General features: G+C 39.0%; 1 protein-coding gene across 3 annotated transcripts in view; it reads left to right on the top strand.

The window, feature by feature from the left end:
- MYH11 (myosin heavy chain 11) overlaps positions 1 to 22,146 on the top strand; it is a 62,509-nt gene extending 40,363 nt beyond the window's left edge. For 2 of the 3 annotated variants that reach the window (XM_082772458.1, XM_082772457.1), the window contains 24 exons: positions 110 to 179; positions 313 to 473; positions 1,327 to 1,435; positions 2,343 to 2,474; positions 2,767 to 2,973; positions 3,355 to 3,492; positions 4,144 to 4,267; positions 4,494 to 4,665; positions 5,480 to 5,692; positions 6,400 to 6,544; positions 6,630 to 6,836; positions 8,003 to 8,107; positions 8,208 to 8,360; positions 8,756 to 9,004; positions 9,277 to 9,489; positions 10,163 to 10,375; positions 11,108 to 11,269; positions 12,024 to 12,152; positions 12,684 to 12,772; positions 13,000 to 13,123; positions 13,277 to 13,485; positions 14,023 to 14,131; positions 14,727 to 14,899; positions 18,952 to 22,146. In XM_082772458.1, the coding sequence (XP_082628584.1) occupies positions 110 to 179; positions 313 to 473; positions 1,327 to 1,435; positions 2,343 to 2,474; positions 2,767 to 2,973; positions 3,355 to 3,492; positions 4,144 to 4,267; positions 4,494 to 4,665; positions 5,480 to 5,692; positions 6,400 to 6,544; positions 6,630 to 6,836; positions 8,003 to 8,107; positions 8,208 to 8,360; positions 8,756 to 9,004; positions 9,277 to 9,489; positions 10,163 to 10,375; positions 11,108 to 11,269; positions 12,024 to 12,152; positions 12,684 to 12,772; positions 13,000 to 13,123; positions 13,277 to 13,485; positions 14,023 to 14,131; positions 14,727 to 14,899; positions 18,952 to 19,087 (3,742 nt within the window). In that variant the 3' untranslated portion in view covers positions 19,088 to 22,146. Of the gene's footprint in view, positions 1 to 109; positions 180 to 312; positions 474 to 1,326; positions 1,436 to 2,342; positions 2,475 to 2,766; positions 2,974 to 3,354; positions 3,493 to 4,143; positions 4,268 to 4,493; positions 4,666 to 5,479; positions 5,693 to 6,399; positions 6,545 to 6,629; positions 6,837 to 8,002; positions 8,108 to 8,207; positions 8,361 to 8,755; positions 9,005 to 9,276; positions 9,490 to 10,162; positions 10,376 to 11,107; positions 11,270 to 12,023; positions 12,153 to 12,683; positions 12,773 to 12,999; positions 13,124 to 13,276; positions 13,486 to 14,022; positions 14,132 to 14,726; positions 14,900 to 16,044; positions 16,077 to 18,951 lie in introns of all 3 variants that reach the window. The other variant, XM_082772459.1, reaches the window with a different exon arrangement.
- The last annotated feature ends 12 nt before the right edge of the window (positions 22,147 to 22,158 follow it).

The following is a 22,158-nucleotide window of genomic DNA, read 5'->3' as shown; positions in this document are numbered from 1 at the left end:
ATCCCTTGTTCAGTCCTAACTCAGTGTTTAAAAGTGCTGTAATACACGTTTGTCTATACAAAATAATCTGATGTTTTTCCACCTCCTTAACATCTGTGTCTTTTGGCAGATACGAAATTCTTGCTGCAAATGCTATTCCTAAAGGATTCATGGACGGAAAGCAGGCGTGCATACTGATGGTGAGGAAAGCATCTTTAATCCTATTGATAATCAGGTCTATACCTCTTATATAAAAGCTGCTGCAAATGAACAGAAATAAGTAATTTTAAGTACTCAGCACCGGAATTAACAAATATATCTGTTTTCCTCCAGATCAAAGCACTGGAACTTGATCCCAACTTGTACAGAATTGGGCAGAGTAAGATCTTCTTCAGAACTGGTGTTCTGGCTCACCTGGAAGAAGAGAGAGACCTGAAGATCACAGATGTCATTATTGCCTTCCAGGCTCAGTGCCGAGGCTACCTGGCAAGAAAGTAAGAATACGTACTAACAGAAAGAATACCTTTGGCAGTGGGGTATCTACAGTAGCCTTTTGTTCTTTGTATAAAAAGCTGAAGATACCAAGATACTTCATTGTTACATATTAGTTGTATTGCATTAGAATTCAACTTGTGTCTAATACTGACCTAAAAGGACTCACTTCCTGCCCAGAAGCAGCTCACTAGTATAATTACTATGGGAGCAATTATATTGTGAGGCTTCTTAAGCCTTCTGTACAGCAAACCCTCTGAAGCAAAGACCCATTTTTTAAACACGTTTGTACTAACAGGACAAGGTACATCCTCACCCATACCTGGAGTCACACACGCTATTACAGTACAAATAGCAGCACCACTGGCATTTCTAAAACATTAAATAATTTCTTACACAGTGTGGGAATGAAACACTGGAGTCATCTAGCACGATCTCAGTTAATGTACATCACTAAACTATTAACAGCAATGCCCTTTTCCCTGCATACTCCCAAGGGTTTCAAATTGATGAGCAAACAAATTTAAACATAATAGGTTTCAATAATAATAATCAATGTCTGTTCTGAGTGCCCACGTACTCTGAATATATCCAGAATTATACAATTACTTTCTGTTTCATTCCTATCTACTGAGCACAAACAGTCAAAAAAAAGACTAAATAAAACACTGGTAGTCTAAACAGAGGTATTACCTTATCTCAAGAAAGCACAGGCACTGTTTAAGTGATAGAAGAATTATTGCAGAATCCTCAAATCAGCAGACCCTCATGTTACAGTTTCTACACTCAACGTTTGTATCTTACAGACACTGCTTTCTCAGACTGAACCAATTTGTTTTGTGTTTTTAATCACAGAGCCTTTGCCAAGAGACAGCAACAGCTGACTGCAATGAAAGTTATCCAAAGAAACTGTGCTGCTTATCTAAAGCTGAGGAACTGGCAATGGTGGAGACTGTTCACTAAAGTAAGTGACTACTGTCAGTGAATCTCTCCCTCAGCTTTCCAAAAGAAACAGACTGCACAAGACACCAACTCCAACTTGTGTCATGTCAGGCACCCTTCCTGCTCCAGTTCAACACAGCTGACTGCAAGAGCTTCATTAGCTTTGCAAAATTTTGGATTAAGAGATACACTGGATTCATATAATGCCATTAACATTAAAGTTAGTTTTAGCTTGGGATGAAAACAAACTAATTAAGCAGAGATTCATATAAGATTTTGCATGTGTTCTTTTTTAATTGCCAAAAAGGAAATATTTTCACATTGGTGGTTAATGAGAAGAGAGCCTAAAACAGAATCTCATGAACATGCAGTTATGCATCTAGTGATAGAGTAGCTTAGGAACTCCCTAATTGGGATATTAAACATCTTTTTGCTAGGCAGTCAAGCAAATTAAGTCTATTTTCCTACTAAAGAGGCTTTTTTTGTGTGTTGTTTTGTTTTGCTTTTCCAAAAATTGCCTTCAGTTTGGATTCAGAAAATTGTTGCTACCTGCATTGATAGCAAGTCACTAACACACACATGCGTGTGCATGTGTGCCTTTCTGTGCAGCAGTTGTAGTCCATGGGCATTCTCAACACATGAAACCAGGCTTGGAATCCTTCAAGAAGCAATACTGTTCAAGGTAGAGGTGCTCACAAGGCTTCAAGAATTAACACAAAGCCAGTTAATAACACTGCAGGGGTTTGCTGCTTTAAAGATGTTTACGCTGAGTTTGGTTAGACAGTATTTCTGTCTCAAGTAGTTTCACTACTTGAGGAACAACAGATAGTGCTGCCTTCAGTACCCATCAGCCTGGCACCATTAAGTGCTGCATTTAGTAACATAAGCACTGGTAGGAAACATTCTTTAAAATACCTTTTTATTTCCAGGTGAAACCACTGCTACAAGTCACCCGCCAAGAGGAAGAAATGCAGGCCAAGGATGAAGAACTGCAAAGAACTAAGGAAAGACAGCAGAAAGCAGAGGCTGAATTGAAGGAGCTAGAACAGAAACACACCCAGGTGATTTACAGCTCTGAATCTCTCTGAAATGCTAGCTACTCTCACCATTTCTAGAAGCTGTTGTAGTAAAGGTCTCTTCTTCCTTTGGAGTTACAATTGTATTCATAGCAGTCAATGGTCCAGAACAAAAGCTCAGTGCAAACTCCCAGTTCCTTCAGTGGAGGCCTAGTGCCTGCACAAAAAGTGTGTGGTGCAGCTGCCTACCTGTATACTAGGCCTATCTAGTATAAAGACACCGGGGGGGGCAATTTGCAATCTAAAATTTACCTGCCTATCCATTTTATCTGTGTAGCTTTGTGAAGAGAAGAACCTCCTTCAGGAACAGCTTCAGGCAGAAACTGAACTCTATGCTGAAGCTGAAGAGATGAGAGTCCGTTTAGCTGCTAAGAAACAAGAGCTGGAAGAGATTCTGCATGAGATGGAGGCCAGAATTGAGGAAGAGGAGGAGCGCAGCCAACAGTTGCAAGCAGAAAAGAAAAAGATGCAGCAACAAATGCTGGTAAGAAGGTGTAAGCAACAACTAGAGACAATAACATGCATCTCAGAGAAAAAAAAGGACATAGGATCTGAGGTTTGCTGATCAAAGAGCTTGCTATACAGCCCTCAACAGTATGTGCCTACTCTACTGAAGTAAGAACAATCAATATTTGTTCTTTCCTCCAGAATTCTTTATACATCTTCTTTCCATACCCCAATTTTAAATTTTCTCTAAAGAATTAACAAATCTTTTCTTTCAAATCACCAAGCGTTACAGATTATCTATTTCTTAGTAAAACTGAAGTCTAGAACATACCCACATAGACTGACAAGCATTAGGCATTTCCTGTTATCTAAGTGGTATTTTATTTCCAGAATTCATTATTTCTTTTTCCCTACAAAGGACCTGGAAGAACAGCTTGAAGAAGAAGAAGCTGCAAGACAGAAACTGCAGCTTGAAAAAGTAACAGCAGATGGCAAGATAAAGAAAATGGAAGATGATATTCTCATAATGGAAGATCAGAATAACAAGCTAACAAAGGTAAGTGTTGTGGGTCCATTTTTTACTTTGTGCAAGATAAGAGAAAATCTCTTCAGCTAGAAGAACAATAGGAATGCTTTAGGAAAACTACAGAGTTTCATGGGTGTACATATGTACCAGATGATCAGTTCAGCCTGTAGTCAGCAAATTTCTGATGAATTTCCTGTGCTTATTTAAATAATTCAAAATTATGTAAAAATACCAGTTTTGAGGTCCATTGTGGTGACAGTATCTTCAAGCAAAATCACCACAGAAGCCAAGCACAATCAGTGGAACAGATTTTCTTGGCCTCAAGAGGAGTAAATAAGTCTCTTGGTTTTCAACCAATTTAAACCAATCTTCATGATTAGAATGAGAAGTAAACATGTATTCCAGTATATGGAGAGGGGATGCTCCTCTCAACTAGGCCCTATACTTACCAGCCACTAGAGTGAGTATAAGATTCTAATAACAGCAGATTAGAGAGGATGGAAACTTTAGGTACCACTTTTTAGCCCCTCTATAATAGAGGAATAGTAATATATCACTACAATCTCAGGAAAAACAGCATTGAAAGACAGTATCTTGGACATTTTTCATTTGGTGTGGAGATGCTTCATAATCACCAATGGAAGACACTTCTGTTAACAAAATTATTTTATTCTTCTTAAGGAAAGAAAACTTCTTGAAGAAAGAATAAGCGATCTAACAACAAATCTTGCAGAAGAGGAAGAAAAAGCCAAAAATCTTACAAAGCTAAAAAACAAACATGAATCTATGATTTCAGAACTGGAAGGTAACATGAACAATGTTTTATGTCAGATTTTTGTCATAGTTCATGTCAAACAAACAAACAGAATCTGAAGCAAACTAAAAATTCTGCATGGTGTTTTCCAACTTTCGTATGCTGAAGCCATTTGTATGGCCTCACTGATGGCCAAAATAGTTTTGTCTGAATTTAAGATTAGGTTAAGAATTCCTTGTACTAACCAGTCCCATGAACAAAATCCTTACTTTTTCAGTGCGGCTGAAGAAAGAGGAGAAGAGCAGACAAGAACTGGAGAAAACAAAGAGGAAGTTGGAAGGGGAGTCAAGTGATCTACATGAGCAAATTGCAGAGCTTCAGGCACAAATTGCTGAGCTGAAGGCACAACTAGCCAAGAAAGAGGAAGAGCTGCAGGCTGCTCTAGCCAGGTATTCACTCTTGAATCTGCACACAGGTTGAAAATGCCAGGCTGTAACATGTCCCTTCCCTCCCTAGACACCCAGATGCTGCAGCTCTGAATCTCATCTCAGAACATTCTGTCAGCATGCTTTCCCAACTTCCAAATTCCTTTGCAACTAAAAAAAAATAAATGACAGTATGCTCATAAACAACCTAACATTATGTCCAGATAGCAATGAAAACTCCTCTTCCCAAAGACCTTGGCAGTGCTGCCAAGTAAAGAATGAAAAGTAACAACATAGTTTATAGGCAAAAGGCAAAAATGTAAGTCTAACTTCAATCCATTCTAGTCTGTGGATTTTCTGTATAAATTTAAGAGGGAGAACACTCAACCAAAACTGAATCAGTTGATTCAGCATCTCCAGTTATCATGTCCTGATAAAACAGAGCTGTCAGATCCCCTTTACATCAGTTCCCTCTCTTTCTCTGGTACTTTCTTGCACAGTTTTCAGGTAGGTTCATATAAATATAAAGCAGGGCTTTCAAAACTTACTGGCATGACTTACTGCTCACAATTACATTGTTAAATACCACTCTAGAACTCTAGAACACCAGAACACCAAATAAAAGTATAAATATATGGTATCACATGTTATCTTAAATACAAGTAGATATAACTTCATATAGACAAACCATGCTTCCTTCTGAAGTGATAATGGTAAAACTAAATATTTCCAGTTTGTTAAAATTACACCCTGGTGATAAACTTTTAATCTCTGTATACCAATTTCCTGAAAGTGAAATCATATTTTTAATACAGAAAATGAAATGTGTTCTTTTCAGGCTTGAGGATGAAACTAGTCAGAAGAACAATGCCCTCAAGAAGATCCGTGAATTGGAATCTCTCATCTCTGATCTCCAGGAAGACTTGGAGTCTGAGAAAGCTGCAAGAAACAAAGCAGAAAAACAGAAGAGAGACCTAGGTGAAGAGCTGGAGGCTCTTAAAACAGAGCTTGAAGATACTTTGGATACTACAGCCACCCAGCAAGAACTCAGGTAGGGAGACTTCGCACGTGGACCAAATAAAAGCTGTCACCAAGCTCAGTACAACACTGTCTGGTGTTTCATATGGCCCTGTGGTGGGTTAACCCAGATGACATAATTGTAAATGGCACATTTGGAAGAGAGCAGTCAGTGGAAAGATTAGTCTCTCACAGTGATGGTCTCCAAGATCTAGACAATCTAATTCAGATTATCTAAATTATTTTTTTCTGGAGCTAGGTATCTCATTTTCTGTCTTAGGCACCTAAATAATTCAGTCTTGTACTTAATTACATAAAAATCTAAACCTTTTATTTTTCCCCTGATGTTTCATGCTTCAGGGACCACAGTTCTTTGGACCATAATTCTTTTAACTGATCTCAATGCAACTTCCTCTGATCCTGTCTGTTATATCCTGTGATAGTCACCTCATGGCATTTCTGTAAATTCATTTTTGCATTATCTCTCAACATGAACTATAACTAGACTGACTTTCAGTTTGCTTTCATTCTGCCTTGCCATAACTTAGTACTGCAACTCCTATGGCTTTCATTGTGTTGGAGCCTTCCAACTCCTAAAGATCCAAAAACCATACACTAGAATTGAATGTGAGTTTTGGTAGCTGCAGCACCTTCTACACCTGTGCAGGACATTCAGTCATTTTCCCAGCGACTGAAACACTCTTATCTACTGTTGCTTCATTTACATGTGTTACCTTGCAGAGCAAAGCGTGAACAGGAAGTCACAGTGCTGAAAAGAGCTCTGGAGGAGGAGACTCGAACTCATGAAGCCCAAGTCCAGGAGATGAGGCAAAAACACACTCAAGCTGTAGAAGAGCTAACAGAGCAGCTGGAACAATTTAAAAGGGTAAGCAGAAGTTCATCTTATTGAAAACTATCCACTAAATACGACTTCATTTTATAAAAATTCTTTCTTCACTTCACGCTTTTAGGCTAAAGCAAACTTGGATAAGACCAAACAGACACTGGAGAAAGAAAATTCTGAGCTGGCTAATGAAGTCAGGAGCCTGAATCAGGCCAAACAAGATGTGGAGCACAAAAAGAAGAAGCTGGAAGTACAACTGCAAGAGTTACAGTCCAAGTACACAGATGGAGAGCGTGTTCGGACAGAACTCAATGAAAGAGTTCATAAACTACAGGTAAGGGGGAGTCTGACCTTTCACTGTGACACCTTGGACTTGAGTAGACCAGTTAAGCCAAGTTCATTTAGAGTACACCTGGAGGAATCCTGGCTCTCTTGACTTCAGCTGGAATGCTCCTTGTCATCTGTAGGGCTCCTACCTCAGCTATCATGCTGTTAAACAGTTAGAACGCTGTTTCATGGAAGTGACAGCTCTTAGTCTCACGGTCTCCCTGTACACGTCTGTAATGCCACCACTGTTCCAGAGACAGCACTGCACGTTTTTAAAAGATTCTTTCTGTTCATTTGTTGTAGGGTGGTGGGGAACACCAATAGGAATGTGGCTTCTGGAAATGGATCAAACAACTATTAATCTTATAAGATGTACTCAGAGAAATGACAGGGAAAGGAGAATGCTTACTTATTTACAATTTAGTTCCTAATAACAAATTAACTAAAGATAATTTAAGATGACTCTTTGGTAGATTTGCAGTGCCTAGCAATACTGACCAAGCATGTTCTTACAACTTTTTTCAGAGTAGCAGTAAGCTTTTCTTTTTTATTTTAAGTTAATGGATAATGAAGAAAATATAATCAAAATGCATCAGCTTCTCTCAAACTTAAGAGAAAGGAAAATACAGGAAAATCCCCATTCATCTTTGCAAGTCACTGGAAAGTGAATGAAAAACGGGAGCTGTATTTTCAGCATCTGTGTCATTCATGTAAACAACGATATTTCTCACAACTGAATTCCTGAAAATACTGCCTGTTGTTGTGGTATATACAATATATTAGTATTGTCTTATGATTAGGAACAGGCTATGATATTTGATAGTAATATGATACTAAGGTATACTCTAGACAAAACCAGCATTACAACTTGGGGTCTTAATGTACAGGTCACAAAGATGACGTTCAGACACTGCAGATTTTGTATGTAGGATTTAGTTCTATGGGACTTAAATCCCATATACTGTCCAGAAAAATTGTGGCAAAGTTTATGGCTCTCCTATGAATTCCAGTTGAGCTAGAAACACCTTTAGTGCTTGAGGTGACCCAAGAAGCATAGAAGCAGATTCAGAATCCAATCAAACATTAAGACTTCAACGTATTCCTTTAACTTTAGTTTGCTCTAGATTGAAGTTGTGCAAAAAAACTGAGCGTTGTCACTTTGGTCTCCCATAGATTGAGGTTGAAAATGTTACTGGTTTGCTCAACGAAGCAGAAAGCAAGACAATCAAATTGACCAAAGATGTTGCAACCTTAGGATCTCAGCTACAAGACACACAGGTAAAACTATATCCAGTAAAAGCTCACCTACAGTAATTATAAATACACTATAAATGACCTAAACTAATGACCAACTTGTTGGTTGATGTGGTAACTACAGGAGCTGCTTCAGGAAGAAACACGGCAGAAGCTAAATGTGTCTACCAAGCTTCGTCAGTTGGAAGATGAGAAGAACAGCTTGCAGGAGCAATTGGATGAAGAAGTAGAAGCAAAACAAAATCTGGAGAGACATATTTCAACGCTTACGATACAGGTATCAGTGCTATATAAATCACTAGCTCCATCACTGAGTTTTGTAATTCCACAGGTTTCAGGTTTGTAGAACTATCCTGATAAAGCATATGGACCTTCAGTGAGTAGTGCTGATAGCCCAGATGGCATCAGTGAGGCTCTACAATGGAGCCAGCACTCTTCCTCTAGGTATATATGCAACACAGGTCCCAAGAGAGTCTTGCACAGTAGGCCTGAATGTGCATACTAGGCCTGTAGTCTGCCTCATTTTATAAAGGATGAGTAATGGGTAACTGTAAGTAGCCTCACATGGGTCAAATGATAGATTTCTTGATCTTGGTTGTCTCTTAGTCACCTTCTCTGCCAAGCTTTTTTGTCGCTTGCTATAAAGATTTGTTCTCTAAATTCAAATTTCAGCTCTCCGACTCTAAGAAGAAGCTACAGGAATTTTCTGCCACAGTAGAAACTATGGAAGAAGGTAAAAAGAAACTTCAGCGAGAAATCGAAAGTCTCACGCAACAGTTTGAAGAAAAGGCTGCTTCTTATGACAAACTGGAAAAAACCAAGAACAGACTCCAGCAGGAGCTGGATGACCTGGTGGTGGATTTAGATAACCAACGTCAGCTGGTCTCCAACCTTGAGAAGAAGCAGAAGAAGTTTGATCAGGTGTGAATTTAAAATTCTCCCTTGCTATGTTATCACCTAACTTTTCTGGGACTCAGAAGGAATCCACTGGCACAAAGAAAGATCAAAAATCTTTTGACCCTCATCTAAAAGATCAGGGTCAAAAAATAAAGTAGGATTGAACTAAACATACCATATAGTGGTTAATTAGCATTTATATACATTGATCAAAATGCGGGTTTCTCTCTGTCATTAACAACTGATAAGACCGTTTCAATAGAAAATACATTCTACTAATGAATTCCTTTTTATAGATGCTGGCTGAAGAGAAAAACATCTCTTCAAAATATGCAGACGAAAGGGACAGGGCAGAAGCTGAAGCAAGAGAAAAGGAAACAAAGGCTCTGTCATTGGCGCGGGCGCTTGAAGAGGCTTTGGAAGCCAAAGAAGAACTGGAGAGAACAAACAAAATGTTGAAAGCTGAAATGGAAGATCTTGTTAGCTCCAAAGATGATGTCGGCAAGAATGTAAGTTTTGGGCTCAGAATGATATCCACGGTAACTTAAAATAGCAGCTAACAAACAGATAGTTGTTTTCAGTGTGGGGAGTTCTCTGTAGCACACAAAACCTTTCAACAAGATCAGATATTTTGTGCAAAATTCAAATTTTATTCTATTTGTACCCAAACCTTCAAGAGACTTGGCAAAGTAACTGTAAGCGACTTTTATTCTTAATATGGCTTCAAGTTTGAAGATTCTTCTAAGATTGGAAAAAGGGATTCTAAATCATTTATTTATTAAGCAACTTTAAAGTTGTAAACTCTGCAATCTCATAATCACATTTGAGTTTGCCACCAGCCTAACATGTACTTGTACAGCTGCAGCAAATTTCCACTGATACATTGCCAATCATTTATTTTATTACAGTGAGATGACAGTATCACTTTTAATACTGACTAAACTCAGTGATGATACTTGACTGATTAAAAATGAAAGTTTGAGATTCAAGGTCTCCCAGTTTATTTTAAGACAGATTTTCAAGTGTACAGAAAACGCTGGTTTACTACTTACACTGCAATTTACCTCATTCATTGTCCATAGCTGATGTTTTCAAATGGCCTATAATGCAAATAAGCTGTGTTTAAGTGAAATTATTTTTATTTCTTATAACAAATCTATGAATTTCTCATTGCTTAAAAAGGTCCACGAATTGGAGAAGTCTAAACGGACCCTTGAACAGCAAGTAGAAGAGATGAAGACACAATTAGAAGAGCTAGAGGATGAGCTACAGGCTGCTGAAGATGCCAAACTCAGGTTGGAAGTTAACATGCAAGCCATGAAAAGCCAGTTTGAAAGAGATCTACAGGCCAGAGATGAACAGAATGAGGAGAAGAGAAGACAACTCCTTAAACAGGTATCATTCTTTGTTATTGCATTTGTAAATATCTCAACAAAACAGATGAAAGTCCCCAGCCTTGTGCCTATACTAAAGCACTTTACTGTAATAATAAGGAAACATTATATTTCCTTGTGCTTGGCAAATAAAAACTACATGTTGGCTATTGCACTAAAAAAAGCACAAAATTGGATAGCAGTATTACATTTTTCCTGTTTCAGTAGCAGATGCACAATGTCCAACAGAAAACAGATGTAGCAATTCAACCCTACAATCAATATAGTATAAAACATGAATTATTTCTAGCACAGTAAGGAGAATTTTCCCTGTGTTCTCAGTGCAAGTGAAAAAAGACACCAACTAATATATCCATTTGCCTTCTCAATGTATCTATTCTTCTGTACATTTATTTGCCTTCTCAAGGTATGCTGAGTGGATACAAAAGCACTGGAAATGAACACAGACAGGACAGAACCTATTATGTAGATATGTAGAATATAGATATATACTAGTATGTATAGTAGTGTGACAGCAAGGACAAATACTGTAGCTGTCAGATTTTCACAAGTACAGAACCTATATTGCTGACTCCTTTGAACAGCCTTCAATTTTTGAACAAAATGTAAATATTTTAACGGCTAGTGATACCACAATTAACAGTGATATAGAGGACTGTATAGATTACCCAGAATTATACAGTGTTTAAAAGCTCTTGAGGACTTTTCTAATCTTGTCTTCTTTAATGATCAGCTCCATGAATATGAAACGGAACTGGAAGACGAGCGAAAGCAACGTGCCCTAGCAGCTGCAGCCAAAAAGAAGTTGGAGATTGATGTCAAAGATCTAGAAAGCCAAGCTGATTCTGCTAACAAAGCTCGGGAAGAAGCCATCAAACAACTTCGCAAATTACAAGTATGTACAACGCACAAATACAGTTGTCTTTTCTGCTGCTGTCTTTTGTACTGACACAACATGAAAGTTTGGTGACATCTGTGAACATGATACTTGTTACAGGTGATAGGTTAGACAGGGACTTTTAACTAACCTACCAGAACCAAGTATCTGTACTGTAATGTTCAATATGAATGAAAAAGAAAACTTTACAAGGCAAACCATGAAAACCTTAAATGTCATCATTACAGAGAGCTTCCAACATTCTCTAACCAACACCCATCTGCTATTAACTTACTGATTTGAAGAAAAACATATTCCAATGTAGAGAAAGGGCCACGGGATAAAGCCTACTATAAGAATTCAATCCTGGTTCTAAGAGTCAGTACAAAAGATTCTTCAGAAATCATGCAATTTCTGAATATCTTCATATTTATACTGTGCATCTCCATATCTACTGTTCTGTCATATGCTGACAACTAAACAATGAAAGCAGACGTATTTGCAAAGATTAAAATCACACACATACTCAAACATTCCAGGGAAATGAGGACAACAGGCATTACAAAAGTCACAGTGTGCAAGCGGAAGCATCACTCTTCTTGGAATAGCATTTCAGACCCTTCCAACACGTGCTAGCTGATCTCTCCAAAAAACATCATTTAATCAGGCATTATGACTACGTAAATGTGTGTCTTCTAGTCTGTGTAAATTTCTTTCTACTGAAATTGTAATAAAGCCAGACAAAAATAAATCTGTTTTTCTTTTCAAAAAGGCTCAGATGAAAGACTACCAACGAGAGCTGGATGATGCACGGGCTGCCAGAGAAGAAATATTTGCTACAGCCAGAGAGAATGAGAAGAAAGCAAAGAGCCTGGAAGCAGAACTCATCCAGCTTCAAGAGGTAAAGTAAAAAACTTCTAAAGCAATATAAAGCAGAGTACACAGGATGTTCAGTAGCAAAACAGAACTGTAGTGAAACAATATAAGTGCTACAATAGTTACAGATGGAAAGCTATAAGCAGAACTTGCTACAAGTTACGTGTGTTCCATGCACTCCAACAGTTGTCAAATATACATCTGAACATAACCAGACTAAACTGAAAAAAACACCTTGGAAAAAAGCACAGTTCATCAGATCTAAAGGAAAATTATCTGTATGATTCAACACAAATTGTTCTCAGTATCTATAAGTTCCTGAATGAATTAATTATTCCTGTATATATTAAATGGAAATCTTTTTGTCTAAAATTAATAGAAAGCAGGCTGACAGTCTGGGGAAAGTGTATTTTGTCATACTTCCCTAGGATTTATGATATAATAATTTATTCCATTAACTGGACAACCCAGCATACACTAGTTTCAGAAAATTCATGGTTGTCTAACTGAACACTTGCTCATTTCTTTATTATGCTTCCTTTTCCTTTACTCCTAGGACCTGGCTGCTGCAGAAAGAGCTCGCAAACAAGCAGATCTGGAGAAAGAAGAGATGGCAGAGGAACTTGCAAGTGCTTCTTCTGGAAGGTAGGAATAGTCTGGATGACTCACAAAGCTATAAACATGCTGCTGAACATTGCCCGGCTGCCAGGTAGGCCTGTCCCAACAGCCAACCAGGCTTGACAACACAACATGCATGTCTGACCAGTTTCATGATCTGCTTTTCTTTTCTTTGTGAATTATAGGCAGTTCCTAATAGTTTCAAACACATTCAACTCATCAGAGCCATAACAACATACTTCTTAAACTTACAGGACAAGCCTTCAGGATGAGAAACGGCGCCTAGAGGCAAGAATTGCCCAACTGGAGGAAGAGCTAGAAGAGGAGCACAGCAACATAGAGGCAATGGGTGATCGCATGAGGAAAGCAGTACAGCAGGTAGAGTTCATTTCAGCATGTGTGTCCCTGTTTGCATTTGTGAAAGCTATTTGTGGTTCTGAATAAATATTTGGAGAACTGCCACCATGAATCACCACCTGTCATTTCCCTGAAAGTACACATTTTTGACAGCATCCATTTTCACCCTTTCAGGCTGAGCAGCTGAACAACGAGCTGGCAACAGAGCGTTCAACTGCACAGAAGAATGAAAATGCCAGGCAGCAACTGGAGAGGCAGAACAAAGAGCTAAAGAGTAAACTGCAAGAGATGGAGGGAGCTGTGAAGTCCAAATTCAAGAGCACAATTGCTGCTCTGGAGGCCAAAATTGCATCTCTTGAAGAGCAGTTGGAACAGGAAGCCAGGTACGTGGAATTCCAGATGGTACAGCTATCCATTTATTGTTCCAGTTAATCAGTCAAATTAAACAAAAGCATATAGGATTTATATAATTGGGCTCTCAGTGCCATTAATATTTGGTGAAGTCTCTCATCCACTTAACATTTCTTAGAGACACAGCCATTAATTGGAGTTATTCCAGATTCTGAGTAGAACCATTTTATTGCTGAAAAGTTCTACTGGTATCAAAGGCAAGGATCTGTTCCCCTGCCTTGCCGTATGCCCCTGCCAGATTCTCTGTTATATACTGTGCCATTTGTAGGACTGTTTCTTGAGGAAATCAACTCATGCTTGAGCACATCTCCATATCCCTGGAGCACCTTAGCATATAGCAAAGACGCATACTTGATTTGAACACAAGAACACAACCTTTAAGTTTTGCTTAGAATTCATCTATGAAATTCAGTAAGGCCTTTAACACACTGTTCCTTGGTGCCACATTCCCGAGGCAGGTGAGAACTACAGAACTTCTACATCATCAAATGTTGCATTGTCATTTGCAGAGAGAAGCAGGCTGCAGCCAAGACATTGCGCCAGAAGGACAAGAAGCTCAAGGATGCATTGCTGCAGGTGGAGGACGAGAGAAAGCAAGCAGAGCAGTACAAAGATCAGGTATCAGAATATGGCATAAGGGTCTTAGCCTGGGGCACAGGGATTTTCAGGTTTTACCCCAAGAAAAGAATATTCCACGTTCCACCTTGAAGAATATTCTGTGCTGGGAGAGCTATATAGCACTCTGCTAAAAGACTTGACAATCTGATTCTTCTTTCATGCTGAGACAAGTGTTAAAGTCCTTGCCCATCAACCAGCTGCAACAGTCTGACTTCACACAGTGATACATAGGACTCTGCACAACATCCCTTTTGGTACACAAATGGAGACCATGATCAAATTTTGTCCCACACTGAAAAGTTTAACTTCACATAAAACACACCAACTTGAAAATCAGAAATGCAGAGGTAGGACTGTGCAGTAAAAGGAACAAGTAGTTTCCAAATACAGTGCCCATTAGCAAAATGAACTCCCATAAAGTAACATTATTTTTACATTTTTAGATTTTAAGCTTTCACCTTTGATTCAGGTCAGGTCATGTTTCTGTAAAACTGAATTCAGGTCATTATTTCTGTAAAATATGAAATTAAAATGAGGAATCTAAAGCTATCAGACCTGTTTTGACTTAAAGAATTATTCTAAATTTTTCACGTAGGCCGAGAAGGGCAACCTACGACTCAAGCAACTGAAAAGGCAGCTGGAGGAGGCTGAGGAAGAGTCTCAGCGTATCAACGCAAACCGCAGGAAGCTGCAGAGAGAGCTGGATGAAGCTACTGAGAGTAACGAAGCCCTGGGCCGGGAGGTTGCAGCACTGAAGAGCAAGCTAAGGTAGAGTGCCTTTGTTTGGAATAGCTGTTCCCACTCAGTGACAACCTTGAAATTTAGAACTAAATTAGAAATGTAGAAAAAATATCTACTTGAGTAACAAACAGACACTGATTATACTGCAAAATTACTCCTTGTATTAGCTTGGCAGATGCAACAAAAGGCCAAAATCAGAAGGTGAAATGCATTTCATAAACTGAAGCAGTCTCAGGATTTCAGCTGTGAGATGAACAACTGTGATAACATGGCACAGACTTACCTCTTTTTCTAACTGAAACTCCTATTGGCTTAAATAGGAACAGAATTAGACTTGGTTGCTTTAGAAAATACCCTTATTGCTGTATATATTTATTCTTACAGTTACAAATACAGTTAGAAATGCTCGTGCTTTTCACACTCTCATACCTGCACAACTCACGCACAATGACTGTAATCAGTCTTGCACAACTCCACGGGCAGCAAAAGGCAAAGCACATTATGTGACTCTTATCCAAAAGTCTCTTTGGACTTCACCCTTCCTTATTCAGTGTCATTAGACCAAGGAAAGATCAAAATGTCCCTCCGTATTTTCTTATTAAGCTAAACTAAGTTAGTTAAAACTAACTGGGAATAAGATAAAGCTGTGATCAGCCCGCTACATACCTGAGTTTTCCTGCACTTGTTGGGTCTGAAAGCTCCAAGTCACTGAAATACAGGATGACTTAAATTATAGGAAGGTGCTGAATCTGCATCATCATGCTGTGAAATTTTGTTTTCTACCGAAAACCAAAGGTATTTCAGATGAAACTAACGCACCTGCCTAGTTGTGTTCTTGAAGCTGTTGTTCAGGTTTGCCAGTAACATGCGTGAACCTCCAGATATGAATACTTCCTTCGAAGTGAAGGATTAGGGATGTGGTGGCCTTTTCCATTAGCACCATCTTGGGTGGTGCATGCTCCTGGCTGCTTAACAAAGGAGCAGCTGCATCCAGTCCCTTTTACACAGAAAAGCGTTTTTACATAGAATAGCACAGTTGATCTTTGTCTGATCCAAATGTAATGTCATTGGCTGTAATGTACTTTGTTTAATTATTTAAAAGTAATCTACCTACCTCTGATCATGACCATGTGCTTAGTATAACTGCCCGGGACTCTTTATCTCTGTTTCAGAGGGACACAGGAACCTTCGCATGACTAAGCAGGTACCATGCCTTCAACTTTGCAGCTAGCTTGTGTTGCACAAATTTCCATTTTCTTTGGCCCAAGTAAAAATTATGTGAGGTTTCTGCAAACTGTGAAGGCTTGGATATCTTGGCATTAATAATTTTTTTTCAAAAGAGACAAATATTACAATAAGCTAGCTACCGTCAGCTGTTCATCAGTGATACATCTTTCTTACAAGTAGGTTATGTACTGTTGTAGACTTACCAATGTTGCATTCTCACCTCTTATAAACTCTACCAACAGAGTACCTAATAAAGTACTCTGACATTTTCTGCATGAAAATTGTCTTTTTTGCACCTATTTACAGCCAAAAAAAGAAAATCTGCAAATCAAATACACCATTAATTAGTAAAATTGATTAAAAGCACTAATGAATATGAATCATCACAGCATGTTAAGTGTTTCACAGTATTTCTTATGCATACTGTAATGTTGATTTTAAGGTAAGACCCTATCTAATTCACATGAGATTTGCAAAGGTCTTATTTGCATGTGATTTATTACACATTGGTGGCATCCAATCACAGAGAGAAGAGGAAATCTTGCCATTCGTTATGTAGCATTCTGTGCCTGTGTCGCTTACAAATAGCTATTACTAAGGCTTTTAGAGCTGTTTTGCAGCCATTACTTGCTTGTCTACTGTATGTTGCTTGTCTACTATTACTGAAATGTAAAGCACAGACATCAGAATTAATATGAACACTGTAACGTAGCACAGCATTATGTTATACTTCATCACATTCTCTAGAGATAGGAATAACACCTGCTGTTGCAAAAATTGAAGAGCTACTGCCTTGTAATATTTGTATATCTCTTATTTTAAATATGCTGGATTTCGCTGTGAATACACAAATATTTAAAGAAGATGTCTTGTCCTTGCATGTGCCTTTTAGTCAGGCTGATCTTCCCAATCAGGCTGTTATTCAAGCACCACTCCATTAGCACTTGTTCAAAGATAGACAAAATAGATGCTAAGCAAAACACTAATGCTTAGGGCTTGCCTCAGCTGTACACATTACTCTAAAGGCATTGATGCAAATGACCACAAGAACATTATCAAAGACATGAACCTGTTTTAGATTAACAGATTTAAACAAAAAGTATCTATACACAGGTCCAATACTAGTTTGAAGGGTGTTCACTTTTCTGTAGCCAAGACTTACTACAAGAAGTGGGTAGACTTCCTATTACTCTCTACCAGTCCCATGTTCTTCTATAGCACTTCAGTGAACTACCACAGCATAAAAACGTCATTTGACAAATGATTCATAATTAAGTTCAGATAGCAAGAGTCCAAGAGGGGTAAAGAGCTCTTCCTCGTGAAGACTGAGACCTTCAGTGATAAGAACTAACAAATTTACTGACCTAAACTACTGAACTAAAACGTAGGGACAAATACTTGGCATCATAAAGTAGTAGACTCTGCTGTTTTACTCTGTCAGCCCTGGCAGGGTAGAAATTAATTACCCTTCTGTTCAATACATGCCATTGGCACCAGAAGTAGTTCTAAGAGCAGAACTTCAATGAAGCATTATTTACAGCTAGTTGCTTGTTCACATCACAATTAGTCTACCTTAAATGGTAGAACTGATTAAACACACACACACAAAAAAAAGGCAACAGACTACACGTCTCAAGGAGTTCCACCTTGGAAATACAGGTTTGTACCTCTGAAATAACTTAGTCCAGCCAATGCTCTTACCTACTTCCCTAGTATGCAACAGTGAATTTGGGGCTTGAATAGCTGCTTCAGAAAGGATGACAGTGGCTTAGTCTTTTGCAAGGACAAGACAAGCCTTTAAATATTTCTGCATGATTGCTGTACCCAAAAGCGCAGAGTTGGATGTATTTTAACACCAAATTAGTAATTTTGGCCAAACATTCAGTGATCATGAAAATATTTTGTCGCTTATGTCTGTGGTCTCAAGCCTTGACAAAGGTTTGCTTAATGAGGAGCAAGTGAGAGGCCATGTTACAAAACTCCACTGTTTTGTAACACACTAGCAATGGAGGCCAAGAAGAGACAAACATCTTCTGGCTCACTTGCTCACACCTCCCAGAAAATTAACCTTGAGGACCAAAGTGCTCCTAGCTTGGGCTGTGTCTATGGAATACATGGGAAGGGGAGGGAAGGGAAAGGAAGAGGGGATAGGAGGAAAAAAAGCATTTTCTCCAAGCTCTTCTGTAAAACACTCTGCTGAGTGTCAGCATGTGAGTTAAGACAGTTTGAAAGCACACTGATGGCTTCCTCTCCCCATTGTGGAAAAGGTTGGAGCTACTCCCAGCCTAGGATGCCATACATGTCACAGCACCTGTGGTGCTCTAAGCAACACAGCCTTTGCAGAGAGGGACTGTGGGCTCAAAAATGCCTCCTGTTATCCACAGCACTACAGTCCCTGGCTTTCAGTACCTGTTGAGTTTATTCAGACTGCAGGTCAGAAATTCGGTATGAGATTTCTGTATCTCCTCATTGGCAATGCTCCCCTGATGATGCAGGGACAAGCAACCCACTTTCCAATCCCTTCTAAGCACAATCAGTTGCAGTCCCTACAGGGGAAAACAGTAAAATGAAAGGAAGAGTAGGAGATCTGTGGCAGATAAGACAATTCAGAGTGGAGCTTTAAGCACAAGAACAGGAATCCCAGCACAGTTCAAAGGAACTGGGAGTCTGAACCTGTCTATAAACTAGCCTTAGATGGTACAGAACAGAAAGCTTTATTAGGTGCCCACAGCTCTTGGCTGTTTTGCATTTAAAAACTCAGGCCCACAGGTACTGTTACAAAACTCTACACTTATTTGTGAGAACTGCAAATGACCTAACATCTAATTTTATTTTTTATTTACTTACTACAGGAGGGGAAATGAGCCAACATCTTTTGCCCCACCCCGCCGATCTGGAGGCAGAAGAGTAATTGAGAATGCAACAGATGGAGGTGAAGAAGAAATTGATGGAAGAGATGGAGATTTCAATGGAAAAGCCAGTGAATAAACACGCTTAAAAATTGCACTGCAGTAAGGGGAAGGAGGATGATATTTAGCACTGTTTAAGTCTACTCTTAGTGTCAAGGTCACACACACCCACTCCTCTGATGATGATAAAAAGCACAACTGCCTTGTCTCTAATGTATAGATTGATGTTGAAAGTACTCCAAAACTTTTACCATGAAGTGTGTTTGAAAAGTTTTGTTTTAAATTCAGAGTATTTCACCAAGAATCGTCCAGAAAGAAAGTTCCAATAGCTCAGACAATTTAAGTCCCAGTGAACTAAAGTTTACAAAGGATTTGTAAGACTGTTGCAGGGGAAAAAAAGGCATTGGTCAGTTAATCTTTTCTTAAACTTTCATTTTGTCTTAAGTATTCAATATAACTTTTTTTTTCCTGGTTACTACACCCCTGATGCACCATTCACAAGGTGAAAGTGCCTTTTTAATCACTTACTGAAAAATAAAATATCATTTGTTCAAATTAAGTCAAATGTTACAGTTTTATATGCACCATGGATGTGCTTACACACTAATAAAAGTCTATAAAAAAACACTCCAATATTCTTGTGTGCAGGTGTCACTTGGGTGCAACACAACATGCTGGAAAGGAATGGGATACAATGGAACATGTTTACTACTCATACTTTTTAGGAAAGGTCAACTATTATCAGTTTTTCATTCTGGTTATTTTCTAAGTAACTGCTTTTGAAGGAATAAAATAATATGTACACATCTAGCTGAACGAAAAATGACATGAAGCACTTGGGACAGGTTTGGCTACCACATGGAGACATGGTGCTAAGAAACCCTAGGATGGATCTAAGGACATACAGGATCTTCAAGAGACTTGCACTGTTCTGGCACAGGAGCTAGAAAGCAAACAAGGCCCTAAATACCTACATTTAGGTAACTGCATCCACACTCCAAGTCTGTATGCAGAGGGACAGTCATAACCTCTAAAGCAGGCTGGAAACAATTAGACACAGCAGCCCTCATTGAATGCAGTGATCCAAGCCAAGCTACTCTGTATAAAGGGATCAGCACACAGTTACTTTTATTTTTGGAGTACTCCAACAGGACTGCAGCCCACTTTTGGAAACTACCAGAACCTACCACAGCTCTATGCAGCTCTAATACTTCCAGATAGCAGCTGGCTTTGTGGTCATAGTGGGACAGCAGAGAACCATGAACAGCAAAGCCAGGTATAGTATTGCTCTGAACTGAGAACAGAGAGCTTCCTCCATGTCTTAGGTTGTAATGCAGGTGAAGCTTAAACAGTATGACTACAGTGAGAAGATCATGGAAAAGTATCCATCTTAACTGCTAATGTGATCACCTACCAAAACTGAATTTTGTACCAGAAGGCACAGAGACTATGAACTCAAGAACTTCAGACCAAGCACCATTTAGCCAGCAGAAGTAGATCCCATAGACTTCTCTTAGCTCATAAAAGAGTAAAGGAAGAGTTCAAATAAGAATCTATTTAGAGTGACTAAGATGATAAACTGGTGATGGGCAGTTAGTAGGTGTCAGCTGAAAGCTTTTCATTGCATCGTCAGGCAAGCAGCTCAGCTCTGTAACTGTGTCCAATAGCCAGCTATTATGCTGGTGAGCCTACACATATGCAAACACGGAGACCAAGGAAGTCAGACTTCAAACAGAACCATCTTAAGCACCAATACTCAGATCAGAGCTGGGCGATTGAACATCGTGACCTTCTAAAAGGATTTCTTCTGAAAAATGCATATGTGTAACAGTAAGTGTTGGCCCAATGGTTAGAGTACTGCCATAGCACTTCAGAAACTTGGGTTCTAGTCCCTATTCCACAAACTTTATTTCAAAATAAGAAGCCTAAGAGTGTTTATTTAGTAACACTACAAGAAGAAGCCACCTGCAACAGTGGCCAAATAACAGTGGTTTTGGCTGGATACACTATGCTTTGGATTTGTAATGAATAGTATTGACGAAATACTGTTGTTTTAGCTTTTAATGAATAGTGCTTACAGCCAGTCAAGGCCTCATGTTTTTCCTGTTGTCCTCTCAGCAAGATGGCTGAGGGTGGACAAAAGGCTGGGGAGGAACACTAAGCTGACCAAAGGGATATTCTATACCGTATTTCACATCACACCCAGCAATAAAAGCTAGGGGCAAAGAGGAGCAATGTGGCATGAGGAGCAGGGGCATGTGTTCAGAGTTATAATGTGTCTTCCCAAGTAATTGTTAAGCATGATTAATCTTTGCTTTCTTAGAAGTGGCTGAGCATATGCCTGCCAAGGAGAAACACTGAATGAATTTCTTATTTTACTTTGCTTACACACACAGCTTTTCCTTTAGCCATTAAACTATCTTTATTTCAACCCATGAGTTCTTTGCATTTTTACGTTTCTAGTTCTTTCCCTGACCCCGCTGAGCAGGGCAAACAAGCATGTGACTGTGTGGTGCTTACCTGGTTGCCAGGGTTAATCCCCAATACCACTCTAGTTTCACTCCCAGCAGATACAATATTACAGAGGTGACTGTTCTGCACTAAAGTATTCTGACAATTCTCAACAGCATACCCATACCCCCCAATGATCTGACGACAGTCATAGTTGCATAAAAATATGTATCTGTATAACATACCATCTTAAAATACCTGCAGTCACATTAACTTCAAATCCGTGTCTCTAGCACATCCCTGACTTTATCTCTACCTTATTTCAGCGCTGACTTTCAACTTGAATGCAAGCCAACCTGCTCACCAAGCAGGCAAATTCTGGCAAGATCATACAGAAAATGCAACTTGTCTTGAGTGATCCCTCCAGGCTACATAGTTCAGTGATCCAGAGTCCATGTGACAGCAAAACTAACAGAGTAGCCCACATGCTTCAGCTCTTCATGGGTAAGAAAAAGTGTGAACTCCCTGTGTGAGAGGACAAAAATCACATTAAAATGGATTAAAACCAGAGTTCAAAGTTTTTAGAGAGCAATGCCAACTGTAGCCATTGCATAAATCCCAAAGGCATCGTTAATTATGGCAACAATTACATTCCTTAGGGTAGGAAAGCATGAGAACAAGAAAAATGTAGGAAAAAAT

This window comes from Aythya marila (genome assembly GCF_965140915.1).
Source record: "Aythya marila genome assembly, chromosome: 15".
Classification (NCBI taxonomy): Eukaryota; Metazoa; Chordata; class Aves; order Anseriformes; family Anatidae; genus Aythya; species Aythya marila.
This window is presented reverse-complemented; position numbering and strand designations above follow the sequence as displayed.